At 39.8% G+C, this 12,890-nt stretch overlaps 1 protein-coding gene across 4 annotated transcripts in view; it reads right to left on the bottom strand.

The window, feature by feature from the left end:
* Positions 1-8,287: 8,287 nt before the first annotated feature.
* The window catches only part of CNST (consortin, connexin sorting protein), a 47,116-nt gene continuing 42,513 nt past the window's right edge, over positions 8,288-12,890 (bottom strand). For all 4 annotated transcript variants that reach the window (XM_064414703.1, XM_064414705.1, XM_064414704.1 and 1 more), the window contains one exon: positions 8,288-12,791. In XM_064414703.1, the coding sequence (XP_064270773.1) occupies positions 12,586-12,791 (206 nt within the window). In that variant the 3' untranslated portion in view covers positions 8,288-12,585. The remainder of the gene's footprint in view (positions 12,792-12,890) is intronic.

The raw sequence follows: 12,890 nt of genomic DNA, 5'->3' as shown, positions 1-12,890 counted from the left end.
AACTGAGCACTGTGGCACCCCAGCCACGGTGCAGCAAAGTACTGGGGCAGAATGGGAGCCTGGGGAGCTGGGAGCTGGGCTGCTCCTACACTGCTCTTCTCTGTGCCTCGTCCTGGGGAGAGGGAACGGGGCACAGCAAGGTCTGACTGTGTTCCCTGTGGCTCTTGTCTGGGGAGATGCAGGCCTACACCAGCAGTGAAGCAGGACCTGTGCACTGCCAAGCAGTATGGCACATAACGAGCTTTAAATGCTAATTGTAATAGCAATAAAATACTCATCTCCAAGATTGAAAGGTCAGTGACAACTGTACACCAGAATATCTGTGTAAGAACAGTTGTGAGCATATAAAAATGTGGCTTTGCTCTAGCTGGAGATGATGCTGCAGGACTATCAGACGGCTTTTTCCATTTTGCTGTGATTTTGTTTTGGAAGAAAATAGCCTAACACTCAGAAGTGTTCTGAATTTGATTCAGCTGAATATTTTAAAGCAATACAGCTCTGTTGCTGCTTCTCTAAAGAGCACTGTCTATTAAGATTGCAAAGCCAATGCCTCCAATCCCAGAAATAAGACTGCCTGAACTTTGTGATTTGGGCTCTTGGTACCTACATGTTATGTTGCTGTCTTTAATTACATTAGCATGTCCTGTTGTTTCAAGGATTCCTGTTCATGTAGTCACTGGGAAGCTGTTCAGTATTCTTTTTACCTTCCTTACACAATGAGTGGTTTCAGGTCTTAGTTAACATGCCTCCTCCACATCAGCTTCTGCTTATGGAACTATTCACTTGAAGTGATGGATTAGCACTCATTTAACTACAGTGTTTGAAGGCTTTCTTGTAAATATTGAAGTACTTAATTATTTAAATATTGAGGCCTTAAAAAGACAGAAAAGAGAGACTCGATCTCTGCCAACAATTTTGCAGAATTTGAGAGAAGGCTGCTCGACAATGCCCATTAAACTAGTGCAAGCTCAGCCAAGTACAGAGACCATGCATGGCTTATGCGCTGGTTTGAAGTGAATTTGAAATTCAAAGCTAGTTACACTTGAAATTTGCAGTACACCTAAATGAAATTGTTCTTCCAAAGGAGGAAAACTCAGAAGGAAGCAAATATCCTGTGATAATATGCATTGCTGGTGACATGTCCAGCGTAGTCTATCAGTAATTTACTTTAAGAAAACAGCACTTCTCACAGCAACAGAAGCAGCAGCAGGAGTCTGAATTTTGTTTTGGAGAATGAGATATTTGAGGTCAAGAAACAATGAGAAACAAGAAATAGACTGAAGAAAGGACAATACAGTTATATCCCTTGCTCCTCTGTCTCTCTCCAATTTGAATAGGTTGGCAGCAATGAGTATTTCATCACAAGGAAAATCCCATTCATACGACCTATTTTCATAAAATTACAGGACCTGCCCCTTCCCTCCCCCTCCTAAAGGTTTTTTAGCATTTACTCAAACGTGCTGAAAAGTAGCAACTCAGTGAGATGTGCTGAGATGAGCACTTCAGCTCACAGAGATCTAACAATGAATTTTTATAGGGACTGTTAGGATTATTTATCTAACATCCACTTCTGGTTTTCCTGTTTACCATAGGGATAGACATTATTAAATGGTGGCTTCTCTGTACTTAGAACTCCCAGTATCAACTGAAAAAAATAGGATATGCATGGGTCTGAAAAATGGGTCCACAGAAATGTAGCAAGAGCACCAAAAATTGGGTGCTACCTGCTGTGACCATAATCTTTTTCTGTTTCAGTAAGAGCTTATGATACCATCACTCTTCTCTGCCACCACCTGGGTACATATTTGGAAGAAAATGGGCAAAAACCTCTACCTTCTGCACAAAATTCTACAAGTAAGTGACTTAAAAAAAGGGGAAAAACTGCAGGACCAGCAAGATGCCTGAATTTCTCTGCAGTCAAGGGCAGTTTCCACAGCAAATACCTGTCACAGAAGGCTGCTTCTGGAGGCAGCTGCACTAGAGAATTTCTAGGTTGTGTTTGAACTGGAAGATGTAACTTAATTTGGCTCATTTCTTCCTTTATATCAGCCTTCCACATAATTTTCAAGATTTCCAGTGAATAGCTTATGATGGGCAATTTCTCAGTGAACTTGAGAATCTAAATCACTAAATATATCTATCTAAATCACTAAATCCCAACTGATATTGTCACTACAGTGACTCACAGGTAGCAAAAAGCTTGATTGGTATAAATGTGAAAAGGATGGGGGACAAACTTCCACATTCTCTTTCAAAGCTTTTAGCACTGACACTTAAAAAACAACCTGGTTGTATTTTCCACAGTTTGTTTCTGCCAACTCCCCCTCTCCTTTCCCCACCCTTGCAGAGACCACCAGCAACATTAAGCCCATTAAAAACCCTGCTCCTCTGCAGGTGCCATAAAGTGGGAAGGACCAGCAATTCTGTGTACTGCAGATACATCCATCAGGTAACTGGCTTTACCCCTCACTGCCACAGGGAAATGCAGGGAGGCAAAAGCAGTTTTTATTTCTATAGGTTTTTATTTTCTACAGGTATCTTAAAATAGCTGTAAAATGTCACAGTATAGTCATTATGATGCTAAAACAACTCACAAAAACCCCCAAAACTGAATGCAATTTATTCACCTGATGGCACAGCACAATAGCTGACAGAAATATTAAAGAGTATCTCCCTATTGTTCCATACTTCTTTCCTAGAGCCTCCCTGAAACAGCTTCCATATTCAGAGAAAACTCAAAAAAGAAAGTGAATAACAAGAAGGGTTTTCTTCCCTTCTTTTCTCAGATGCAGGGTTCATTGCAATTACTTGTGACAGTGCTGGGTAACCATCTCAGTCAAAGCGTGACTAGCAAGTTGCTGATGTAGCTTAAAATGTGTTACTTCTGAAATGAGCATGACTCCACCGACTCTCAGGATCATTAGAATGAGCACTGCCACAGGGAGCTTCAGAGAATTGTCCCTGTTACATATGCAGTGTACTGAAACACAGGAGAATTAAGTGATCTGCTTAAGACACAGGAAATTTGTGGAAGAGCAGACAATTAAAGTAAACCCTCCCAAGTTCCAGGTTTGTGTTCTTACCACTTCATCAATTCTTCCTGCCAACTACTTCAAACCGTGTCACAGCACAGCCTTTTTCAGCCACAGCCATTTCCTTCTCTGGCCATTAAAAAAAAAAAAAAAAAAAAAAAAAAAAAAAAAAAAAAAATATATATATATATATATAGAGAGAGAGAGAGAGAGAGAGAGAGAGAGAGCGCCAATTAGTTAATGAGGATTTTGTCCAGAGGCAGATTTGAGGAGAATAAAATGGAAAAGAATATAAGGACTAGGAAAAAACCCCCACCACTACCAAACCCCCCCCCCCCCCCCAAAACCTGGAAGGAAAGTAGTTTTCTATTTAACAATGCAGTTCAGAACAATAGCCAGAAAATAAAATTAAATTTACCCTGAGATCTAGTGTGACCTGTTAAACCATATTTAAATTCATGACTGTGATGGTAAGTGCTCTGTGATGTAAGTGCCACAGAGTGTAGACTTTTTACCTTAAGAAATGTGTTCATATTTGAATGATAGTGAAATCATGAGGCAGTCTCATGATTCCACTCAAATCTTTCTACAAGTCTTTTTAGGGTTTCCATGATGCTCTTTTCAGGGATCCCAAAGTCTTCAATCCCTCATACTACTCATATCTACTTAATGAATTTAACAAATTTAATTTAAGCAAATTTAATTATTTAATTTAAGCAAATTTAGTACCACTGGACAGCTGTGCAGTCTCTTCTGTGCTGGACTGTAGGCAAAACAATTTCAGGCTCAGTCCTAAATGACACTGCTTGATCTCTGGGGAGCAGAACATTTGATTCCCAGTTTTGGGGTTTCACTGCTGAAGCTGCAGGGGTCTTTAAAGACAACTCTTGGCTGTTCAGCTTTGAGAGACCTGGGCATCCCTGTGGGGAACGGAGCAAAGAGAAGAATCCTCGCCTCCTTGGCTGCTCTGTAGTGAGAAATTTTAGCCATGAAAGATCCCAGCACAAATTGCAACAAAGTGCCAGACTGAGCTGGCAGTGTGGGTGGGCTGTGCAAGGCTTGCTACGCTTTGCAAAATTCAGCTTATTCACTGAAAATATTGTTTCATCATCTTACTGCGTGACTTGATAGGGATGGTTCCTTTTAATGGGGCTGTTTTATAATACATGAGTCACTTATTGCTAATGGCCATCTACGTTGCCTTTGTAGGTAAATCATGGGCTATTACCCAGTGAATTGACTCAGAAAAGTAATTCCCTATTTATAGAAAAATACAAGAGACAGTACACATCAAAAAACCCCTCAAAAATTGCATAATTTTCTTTGCTTTCAACCAAGGGAAAGCTTTCAGTAACAAAAAAAATTGAAATGAAAATAGAATTATTAAAGTCAATTTTTAGGGATGCCAAGAACGTTTGAAATGATTTTCATCTTTCACATTTGCAGACAGTGATGACAACATCCGCTCTATGGTCAAAACATTTCTGTGCCTCACAAGAAGTTCATTTCTGCCGGGAGGCAGAATCTGGTGACTGCGGCTTCTTTCCACATCGCTTTGTTTCCTCCCTCTTGGCACAGCCATAGGTATTGTGTGAAGCCCAGCAGAGCCGTGAGATTGTGCCTTGATTAGGATTCTCAGCAGGGCCCCTTCTGCTGAGAATTCTTATTTTCCTGGTACTTAACAGAGCATGAGTTGGATGGTGAAACACAAAGTAACTGCAGACAGCCTGAGCCTCATTTTCTGATGATAGAAATTGCCATTTTACTTTGTGTTCCCACAAGTTTGTGGTCTGTTGATGCCATTTGTTTTAATACATGTAAATAGCAACCAGCTACCATGGCTATGATGATATCAAGTACTAAAAATATGCTAAAAGGGCATTTGCAGTTTGTCCTGCATACTAGAAAGGAAATTCATCCTTTGAATAAAATTGACTCCTTAAGATCACCACAAAATTTATAAGAATATGAAAATATCTTTAAAGAAAATCTTCAAAGCTGTGTGAAGTCAAAGGGACTATGAACAGAAGGCTACTCATTTATCTTCCCTAATCTGTGTTGTCCTAGTCGGAACTGGAAACCGACAAAAGATCATAAAATAGAATTTATAAGCTCTGATCTTGCTCTTCTTCTTCCTGCTACATGACCTATCACAAACCACTTACTCCTAAGGAGTCTACAAAGAATTTAACGATATTTTAATCCTTAGTCCCTTTTCCTCCCTGATGTCACTAAACTATTGTACGTCTTTTTTTTTGTTTCTGTAAAATCTGATAAAAAAACCTATCACTGATAGATACATTTATCAAAAATATTTCTTATTCTTTCCAGTAAAAAACTACCTTAGCTAATCTAAGGTCTTTGCTGCATTATTTCTGCAGCCCTTTTATCCATAAGATACTTAATCTTTACCTTGTGTAACACTGAGAAGTTGTTCCCCCTTATTTATCAATTTCTACATAAATCTTCAAATCTTTGAAAAGTCACTAGAAACCTCAGAATATTTTTTTTTTTGCTTTAGAACTCTTTTCAAACATACTCTTTTCTATTATTTATGGTGGGTCTTTTGAAGCAACCTTGCTGGTTTCTGTGATGGTAGATACTGACATTTTGTCTTGCTAAAATTGACTGTACAGATCCTTAGTGATTCAAATGTTCCACTCCCTTTTTTTATGCAAGTCCCTTCCATAGTGCACTGAATTCAGCTGACTCAAGAGAAGTAGTGTGAAAATGTTCTTGCTACTCTGATAGCCTCAGAAACAATCCATCCATTTCATTAGAAATTCTGGCAAAAAAGCTGCACAAGCACGAAGATTCTCAGCATCATGTGGCAAGATGCATGTTCTCCCTGGCAAAAAGCATTAATTCCTATTTCTGGAAAAGAAACAGAGGAATTGGCTTAATGCTGTATTTCTCTAATAAAAAGATAAAGGAAACTGATTAATGGTTCCTATATGAAAGTTTGAAAAAAAAAAAAAGGAAAAAACACCTCTAGTTTTAGGTGTAAGGTTTACATGGAAGGAACATTTCACATTGCTCAGCTTCTAGTGCATGTATGCTTTCATCACTTCTGATGCAACCACTCCCTTCTCATGCAGGGCTGCTGGCTCAGGAGAACAGAATGAATCCTGGCCAGCTTAAGGGGTGCCCTGTTGGAAACACAGCCTGGGCACTGCTTCCATGCATTGCAAACAGCAACTGTGCAGTCTGGACGTGTTATGGCAAAACCAGTCAAGTTTTCTCATTGCAGTACTTGGCACGTGGTGCTTTCTGAAAAACATTTAGCTCTCACTCTGAAAGCTGTTTTTGGTAAAGTTGATCAGTCTATGAAAGCACAACAGTGGGGCTTAAACTCATTTTCAGTGCCAGGCAATGAAAGGGGACACGATCATTAACTGGCACTTGACAGAAGTGTTCCTGGAAACTTCCCAGCAGCCTAACAAATGAGTGCTACAGCAGGGGCCCAGCTTGGCTAAAAGATGACACTTTGCTAGACAGCTCCTTGGCACAAAGCAGAGGGAGAGAGCTGACGGATCTGATGTCATGTGAAGATGGATTCAAACTTGTTTTCAAGAAGAGCAGCTTAAAATTTTAGATTAATGAAGGACTTTGGTCTAGTATTGGACATATCTTGGCTGTTCTTCAGTGCTGTCTATATTTTCTATTTTAGCCTGTTTGCCATATTAAAAAAATCTGGATGAACCCAAGTGTACAACTTTGGCTGAAATTCACTGGTATCAGTTCAGTAACAGCTGTCACAGAGCAACTGTAAAACAGCATGCACCTACTCCCCACCATCATTTTCTTCAAGAGATGACCACAATATTTGGACATTACTGAAATCAGTAAACCCTAGGCTCATGTTATGACAAAATTAATTACCACAACTTTTAATTCAAAGTAATACAAATCACAAATGATATAAAGGAGCCTTAAATTCTACAGGAGCCAAATTATAAAAAAAATCATTTTTAAGAAAGGACTTTATAGTTAAATATTTTAGGCTTCCTTGGGTAGCTATTTTAGAGAAAAATATTTGAAATATTTCATAAAGAGACATGGATGTCAGCAGGCAGTCTTTTAAAAACCAGCTGTTTAGTACAAGAATCAATGTAAGTTCTGCCATCACTGCTATATACTGGTGAGCCAGTGAGAGTCAGCAAGAGGTTTTACTGCGAGAGTAGCTGCAATTGCTATTTCAGTTTTACCTGTGGCCTCATTGCTGATTTCTAAATCTTACTATTGAATTTCGGAATGTAATGTGGAAGAGGAAAGGGATGCAGGATTCTTATTTTAATAGAAGAATTCTGGATTCCTGTCAGGAAAGAGGATTCTGTGGACAAGAAAGAGGGAAGAATCAGAAGGACAGTGGTAGAAAATAGTGTATAGCCTGGAGAAGAGATGAAATCTCTGAGGAGGTTACTAAGAAATGCCCTTGCAGCAGTATGGGGAGCATGACAGACAACAAATGGAAAGAGAGATGATACAGGGTATAAAGAAAAACCTTTTCACCCTGAGCACAGCCAGGCAGAGGAATATGCCCAAGGAGGTTGTGCAGTCTTCATCCTTGGAGGGTTTCAAGACCCAACTGGATAAAGCCCTGAGCAATTTGGTCTGATCTTGCAAGCTGACCTTGCCTACAGCAGAAGGTTGGACTAGAGACTTTCTGAGGTCCCTTCTTTAACTCAATTCCCTTATGGTCCTGTGAATGATAAAAAATGTGCTTTTTTATACTGGAAAAGAAGTGGTAAAGTGGAAAGGAGACAGAAGGAATAAAAATGGGTGGGAAAGCGTTGCAAAATGTAGCATTGATATACTTCTATTCAGATCAGAGACTATTAGGTTGGATTGACTTGCAACTGTTTGTGGTTTTATTTGTTTGATCTCAGAGAGCAGAATGCCTTGTGACCACTATCCAGGTCACCCACCAATTCCTAGGAATTCTGAAACTCACCATCTGTCAATTTGCTTTCACAATGATACAGTAAGGCAACATTTTAGTACCTGAAACCCACATGTCCAGCAGCACCCGGCTCTGTGAGGAAACTGGGTTTTTGCTTCAATATTGAAACAAAGACAAATCACCCAGGAAAACCACACCAAAAACCAGACCAAACGTTACATATTTTATCCTCACTTTCCATTCTGGTTTGGGCTTAATCATGAAATTCTTATTGGAGGGATTATTTATTTACCTGAATTTCACAGAAAATCTCAGTCTTTCCAGCCATTTAGAAATCACAGTACCCAAAAAGATTAATGTATTTTCTTTGGGACAGTTTTTATTTTTTTTTTTTTTGCTACAGTATGTAAATTACAAGCTTGGGTGATTTTCAAAGACAGTTATTTACTCCTTTTGCTAAAGGAAGCTTAAGATAAATTTGTTACAAATAACTTTGATTCCCTTCAGATGTTCCTGGTTTTACAATACAGTACAAAGTAGGCAAACATGTTTCCTTAGGAGGGTCATCCCTTTAGGTTATTGAGTGGAACAGTACCCAGTCACTCAAGAATCTGGACTTCCAATGTACTCTGTTTACTTGATAGTTCAAACTCGCCCTTTACTATCAAGAACCCTAAACGAGAATTTCTCTTTTTGTTACAATTCCTCCTACTCCTTGTCACCAGGGCTACTCTGCATTTTCCAGGTATGAAACCAAGGATAATGGAAAAAAAAATTGAAATGGCCTGTGTCTAGATCACAAACTTCTGCTGGCATACCTGGGCTGTGGAATGTCTGCTTCCTCATGCTGTCTTGAGAAGAAGCCTGTAGTATAGGGTGGCTACACTACAGCACAGTGCCTTTCTTGGTCGAGTCTAGGCTGTTTGGGGTGAGGGTGTTAATTATGTGGTCAGATCTTTTGTCAGCATAATGCTGAATCTACATAAAAAGCCTTGTTATCACAAGAATCTCTTTGAAATAATTATGCTCAAAGAATAAACAGGAAGGTGGGTGTTTCTAGCAGAGTGCTGCAGATGATTAAGTGGCACAACTTCTCTGAAGGTACACTAGCAGCCTGAAATCCAGCCATATTTTATGAAAAGTTTTTCAAACTACTGTCAAGCATGGAACCATTTCCTGAATTTTTCTATCAATTACAAATGTTTTCAACTCAGCACAGTATGGTCCCCCTATTGCCAAGCAGAACAGCCATAAACACAGTGGCAGGGAAGGAAACAATGAATAAAAAGCTATATACAAAAGGCTTTAAAATGCACCAAGCATGTGTGTGAAGGGGAAGCCTTTTTCCACTGCTTTCTTCCTCCTGAAACAATCTGAGCTCTTGCTTGGTATTGTTTTATCTCAAACACTCAGATGAGTAGTAACTGTTCAAATCCACTATTTTTTTTGCTTTGATTTACCTGTCTGCAAGATCCTAACCCCTCAGGTCTCCCAGCTGGAAGCAATGTCACCACTATTCCAAAGAGAACAGAACACGTAGGAAGGCCAACATCAGGCCTGCCTGCACACTCTTTGGAGCTCCAATGCACAGCAAATTTTGGTCTGTTGATAGCTGCAAGTTTGTAATTCTACAGACCATTTGCACTGACAGAACTGCCACATGAAGCAAGAATTTGCACCATCAGCTTTTCATAAAGGAATGCCAACAGAAATTGGATCCAGATTTGAACCCTTGGTTGCAACTGAGGAGTGAGCAGCTCAGAGCAGGAGCTGGACAGCCTGTGCACATGTGCTCGTCCTGCTGCCTCAGATCCTGGGAGACTTTGCAGGGCTGCTGCCTTGGCACGGCTGGGGAAGGCTGAAGAGATGCTCCTGTCACAAGGGAAGGGTGTTCTGAGTTACACAGAACGTCTGGCTGCTCACTTTTCAGTGGGTACCTGCTGGTGACGTGCTGCTCAACCTCCCCATGATCTTCCAGGCAGTTCTGCTGATACTTGTGAGTCTTTGCACCAGGAACACAGCACAAAGAGAAAACGCCAGGATTTGGATCACTGATTCGAAACTGAAATGCTTATTAAAAATTGCTTTGATTTTAAATAGCTTTACAGTTTAAAATAAAATATTTGTTTTAAAATAGTTTTAATTAAATGAACGTAAAAGTTGTGGATCTTTGCTAACCATGTTTGATATATTTTTAATAAATAGATCTATAAATACCTCTTGATCTTTTTGGTGATGAAGTGCACAAAAAGTTAAAAATATTTTTTTTTAAGCTGAAATGAACAGTTGTCTCTTTAGGAATAAACTTAATATTCAGAAACACTCAATGCAAAGTTACAGAAACCCAAAATATATTCTAACTACACAGTCACTATAAATACATACTTTAACTGAAAGCATGCTTTTTAATTATTCTGTGAGTAAATTGCCAAAATAGAAAATTAAGCTTCTTTTTAAAAGAAAAACTAAATAAATAAACAAACAAACCCAGAATTCAAATAATAAACTGAACCAGCCAGTAACACTTTAAAACACAGAAGTGTCTTTCCCTTTCTCCTTTAGAGCAGCCCATCATGATACTCTTGAGGACAACAAACAACCCCCAAACAACCATTCTCAAGTTTCATTCTAAAACCAAAAGTTTTCATTAATTTGGGCATTTGAAATTTGCTAGTTTAGTATAAAGCTGCACATGAGACTCCCTAGGGTATAAACAAACTAAGCCTTCACAGTGAAAACCAAAAGAGAAATCATACATGCAGTTTATTCTAGGAAAAAACCCATGATTTTAACTTTCACTTTAAAAACCCGTTAAGTGTAACAGTGCATTAGGAACAATCAAGCTCACTAGAGGGACAATTTGCTTGCAAATGTCAGAAAGCATGATCTTTAATGTTATAATTCTGAGCAGTATCTCAAAGATTTCACTTCATAGCATTTTACAAAATAATGTCCTAAACCTGAACACACTGCATCATACAAGGTTAGTAAGCAGGAAATCAGAGTGGAGTGAAGTGGGCCCCTCAAAAATGCTGCTTCCTGAGGTGAAAAGGAATTGTTTCACACTCACACCTGGAGCAGGGCTGCACCACTGTGTCCTGTGCAAGGACAGCTGCCTCACCTGGAGCAGGTTGCACCACTGTGCTCCATGCAAGGACAGCTGTCACATCTGGAACAGGCTGCACCACTGTGCCCTGTGCAAGGACAGCTGTCACATCTGGAACAGACTGCACCACTGTGCCCTGTGGAAGGACAGCTGTCACACCTGGAGCAGGGCTGCACCACTGTGCCCTGTGCAAGGACAGCTGCCTCACCTGGGCAGAGCGTGGCCCAAGGGCCTGTGTATCTGACTCTCACCTTCACTGTCCTGCCCGTGTTTCTCTCACCATCACACAGGGAGGGCTGAGCACCAAGTGATAGAAATACCCATTAAAATCACTCTTTGTACTGATCTAAATTTGTTTGTAAAGCTGATAGAGAAAGAACAGATTTTACACTACAGGTCTCAGAACTGCAGGGCAAATAAATGCAAATGTGCTTTATGGGCTGGAACAAGTGCCCTGGAATACCAACAGGCTTTGGATCTGCAGTGAACCTCTGAGCCTCTTCTGTTGGATCAGTCCCCCTTTACATAACCATTAGTAATTGGCAGAGACTGCAGCCACACACTTCTGTGATCCTGTGCACTCATTTGGGATGAATCAGACGTGAGCCCTAATTCCAATATTCATAGACAAAGGCAAGGATCATTATTCCCCATTTATGGAGGAGAAAGTGAGGCACAAAGTGATTACTCCAAGTCAGTGACATAGCTGGAGGAAAACCCAGTTAGCCCCACACCTGCTACCAGGTGCTTTAAAATGAGCCAAAGCCACTTGATTATTTAATATGAATAATTTAGTAAACATCTTCAGTTGCTTTGTTTAGTGAGACCAGTGATTTCTTTTTTAACCTTCCATATAACCCACATGATACTGAGAGTAAAGGTCCAAGAAATTTAGTGAAATCTGCCAGCAGATTTATCCCATTCATGATATTCACTGCAAGCTGAATATAGGATACAGGGTCAGCCTGGTAATTACCAAATGAGGGCTCTGTGAATGCCACTGCACTCTTCTGACTCCACCCAAATAATTACATGGCTCACCAGGAAAAATAAAATGGATAAAAACATTAAGACTTAGAAAAAAAATAATGTTTCCATAAAACAGAGACTTATTGCATGATAGCTGGAGGCAACACCTTTGCACAAACAGCTGTAAATTAAAGCTGTCCTTTTACTAAGCTTCCAGAGATTGCTTACACAATGTGTGGCAATGGGAGAGAATACAGAAGACAGTTAATTTTCTTCCTTCTTCTTCACTTGCTCAAGTGGATGAAAAGCTACTTGTCTACTTTCAAAACGATGAAGATAATAACTTTTTATGCTCCCATACCACGCTGCTACACTTGTGAACAGATGTGAACATTTTTTTTTGCCACCTGATTGCTAAACTAAAATTCTCTTGATTTCTAAGTACATGTGAAAGTATATCATCAAATACACATCACTTGCAGGTGGCAAGTGTTAGAGAACTTGAAGTCACAATTTTGTTCTACTCTCCAGTAACCACTGGTGAGCTCTCAGCATGCTGTGTCCACTCCTTTCAGCTATGAGAAGGCTACCCAGTGTTTAAGTTCTTCCACACGCTGCAGTATCTGTGTATAATAGAAATCCATGTTGGCTGCAAAATCAGTACACACAGGGGATTCCATGTCACCAAAGGTGCAGTACAGTGCAGTTCCTCCAATGCTAAGGAAAACAGTTGCTATGCACAGCAGGATCAGCAAAATACAGGAGCCACCAGACACTTCATCTGCAAATAAGAGCAGAAAAGGTGAAAAAAGATGCTATACAAAGCAATACAAATGCATGTGAGAAAATCTGAGATAGGTTTTTATCATGAATGGGTCAG

The sequence above is a fragment of the Passer domesticus genome, chromosome 3 (genome assembly GCF_036417665.1).
Source record: "Passer domesticus isolate bPasDom1 chromosome 3, bPasDom1.hap1, whole genome shotgun sequence".
NCBI lineage: Eukaryota > Metazoa > Chordata > Aves > Passeriformes > Passeridae > Passer > Passer domesticus.
This window is presented reverse-complemented; position numbering and strand designations above follow the sequence as displayed.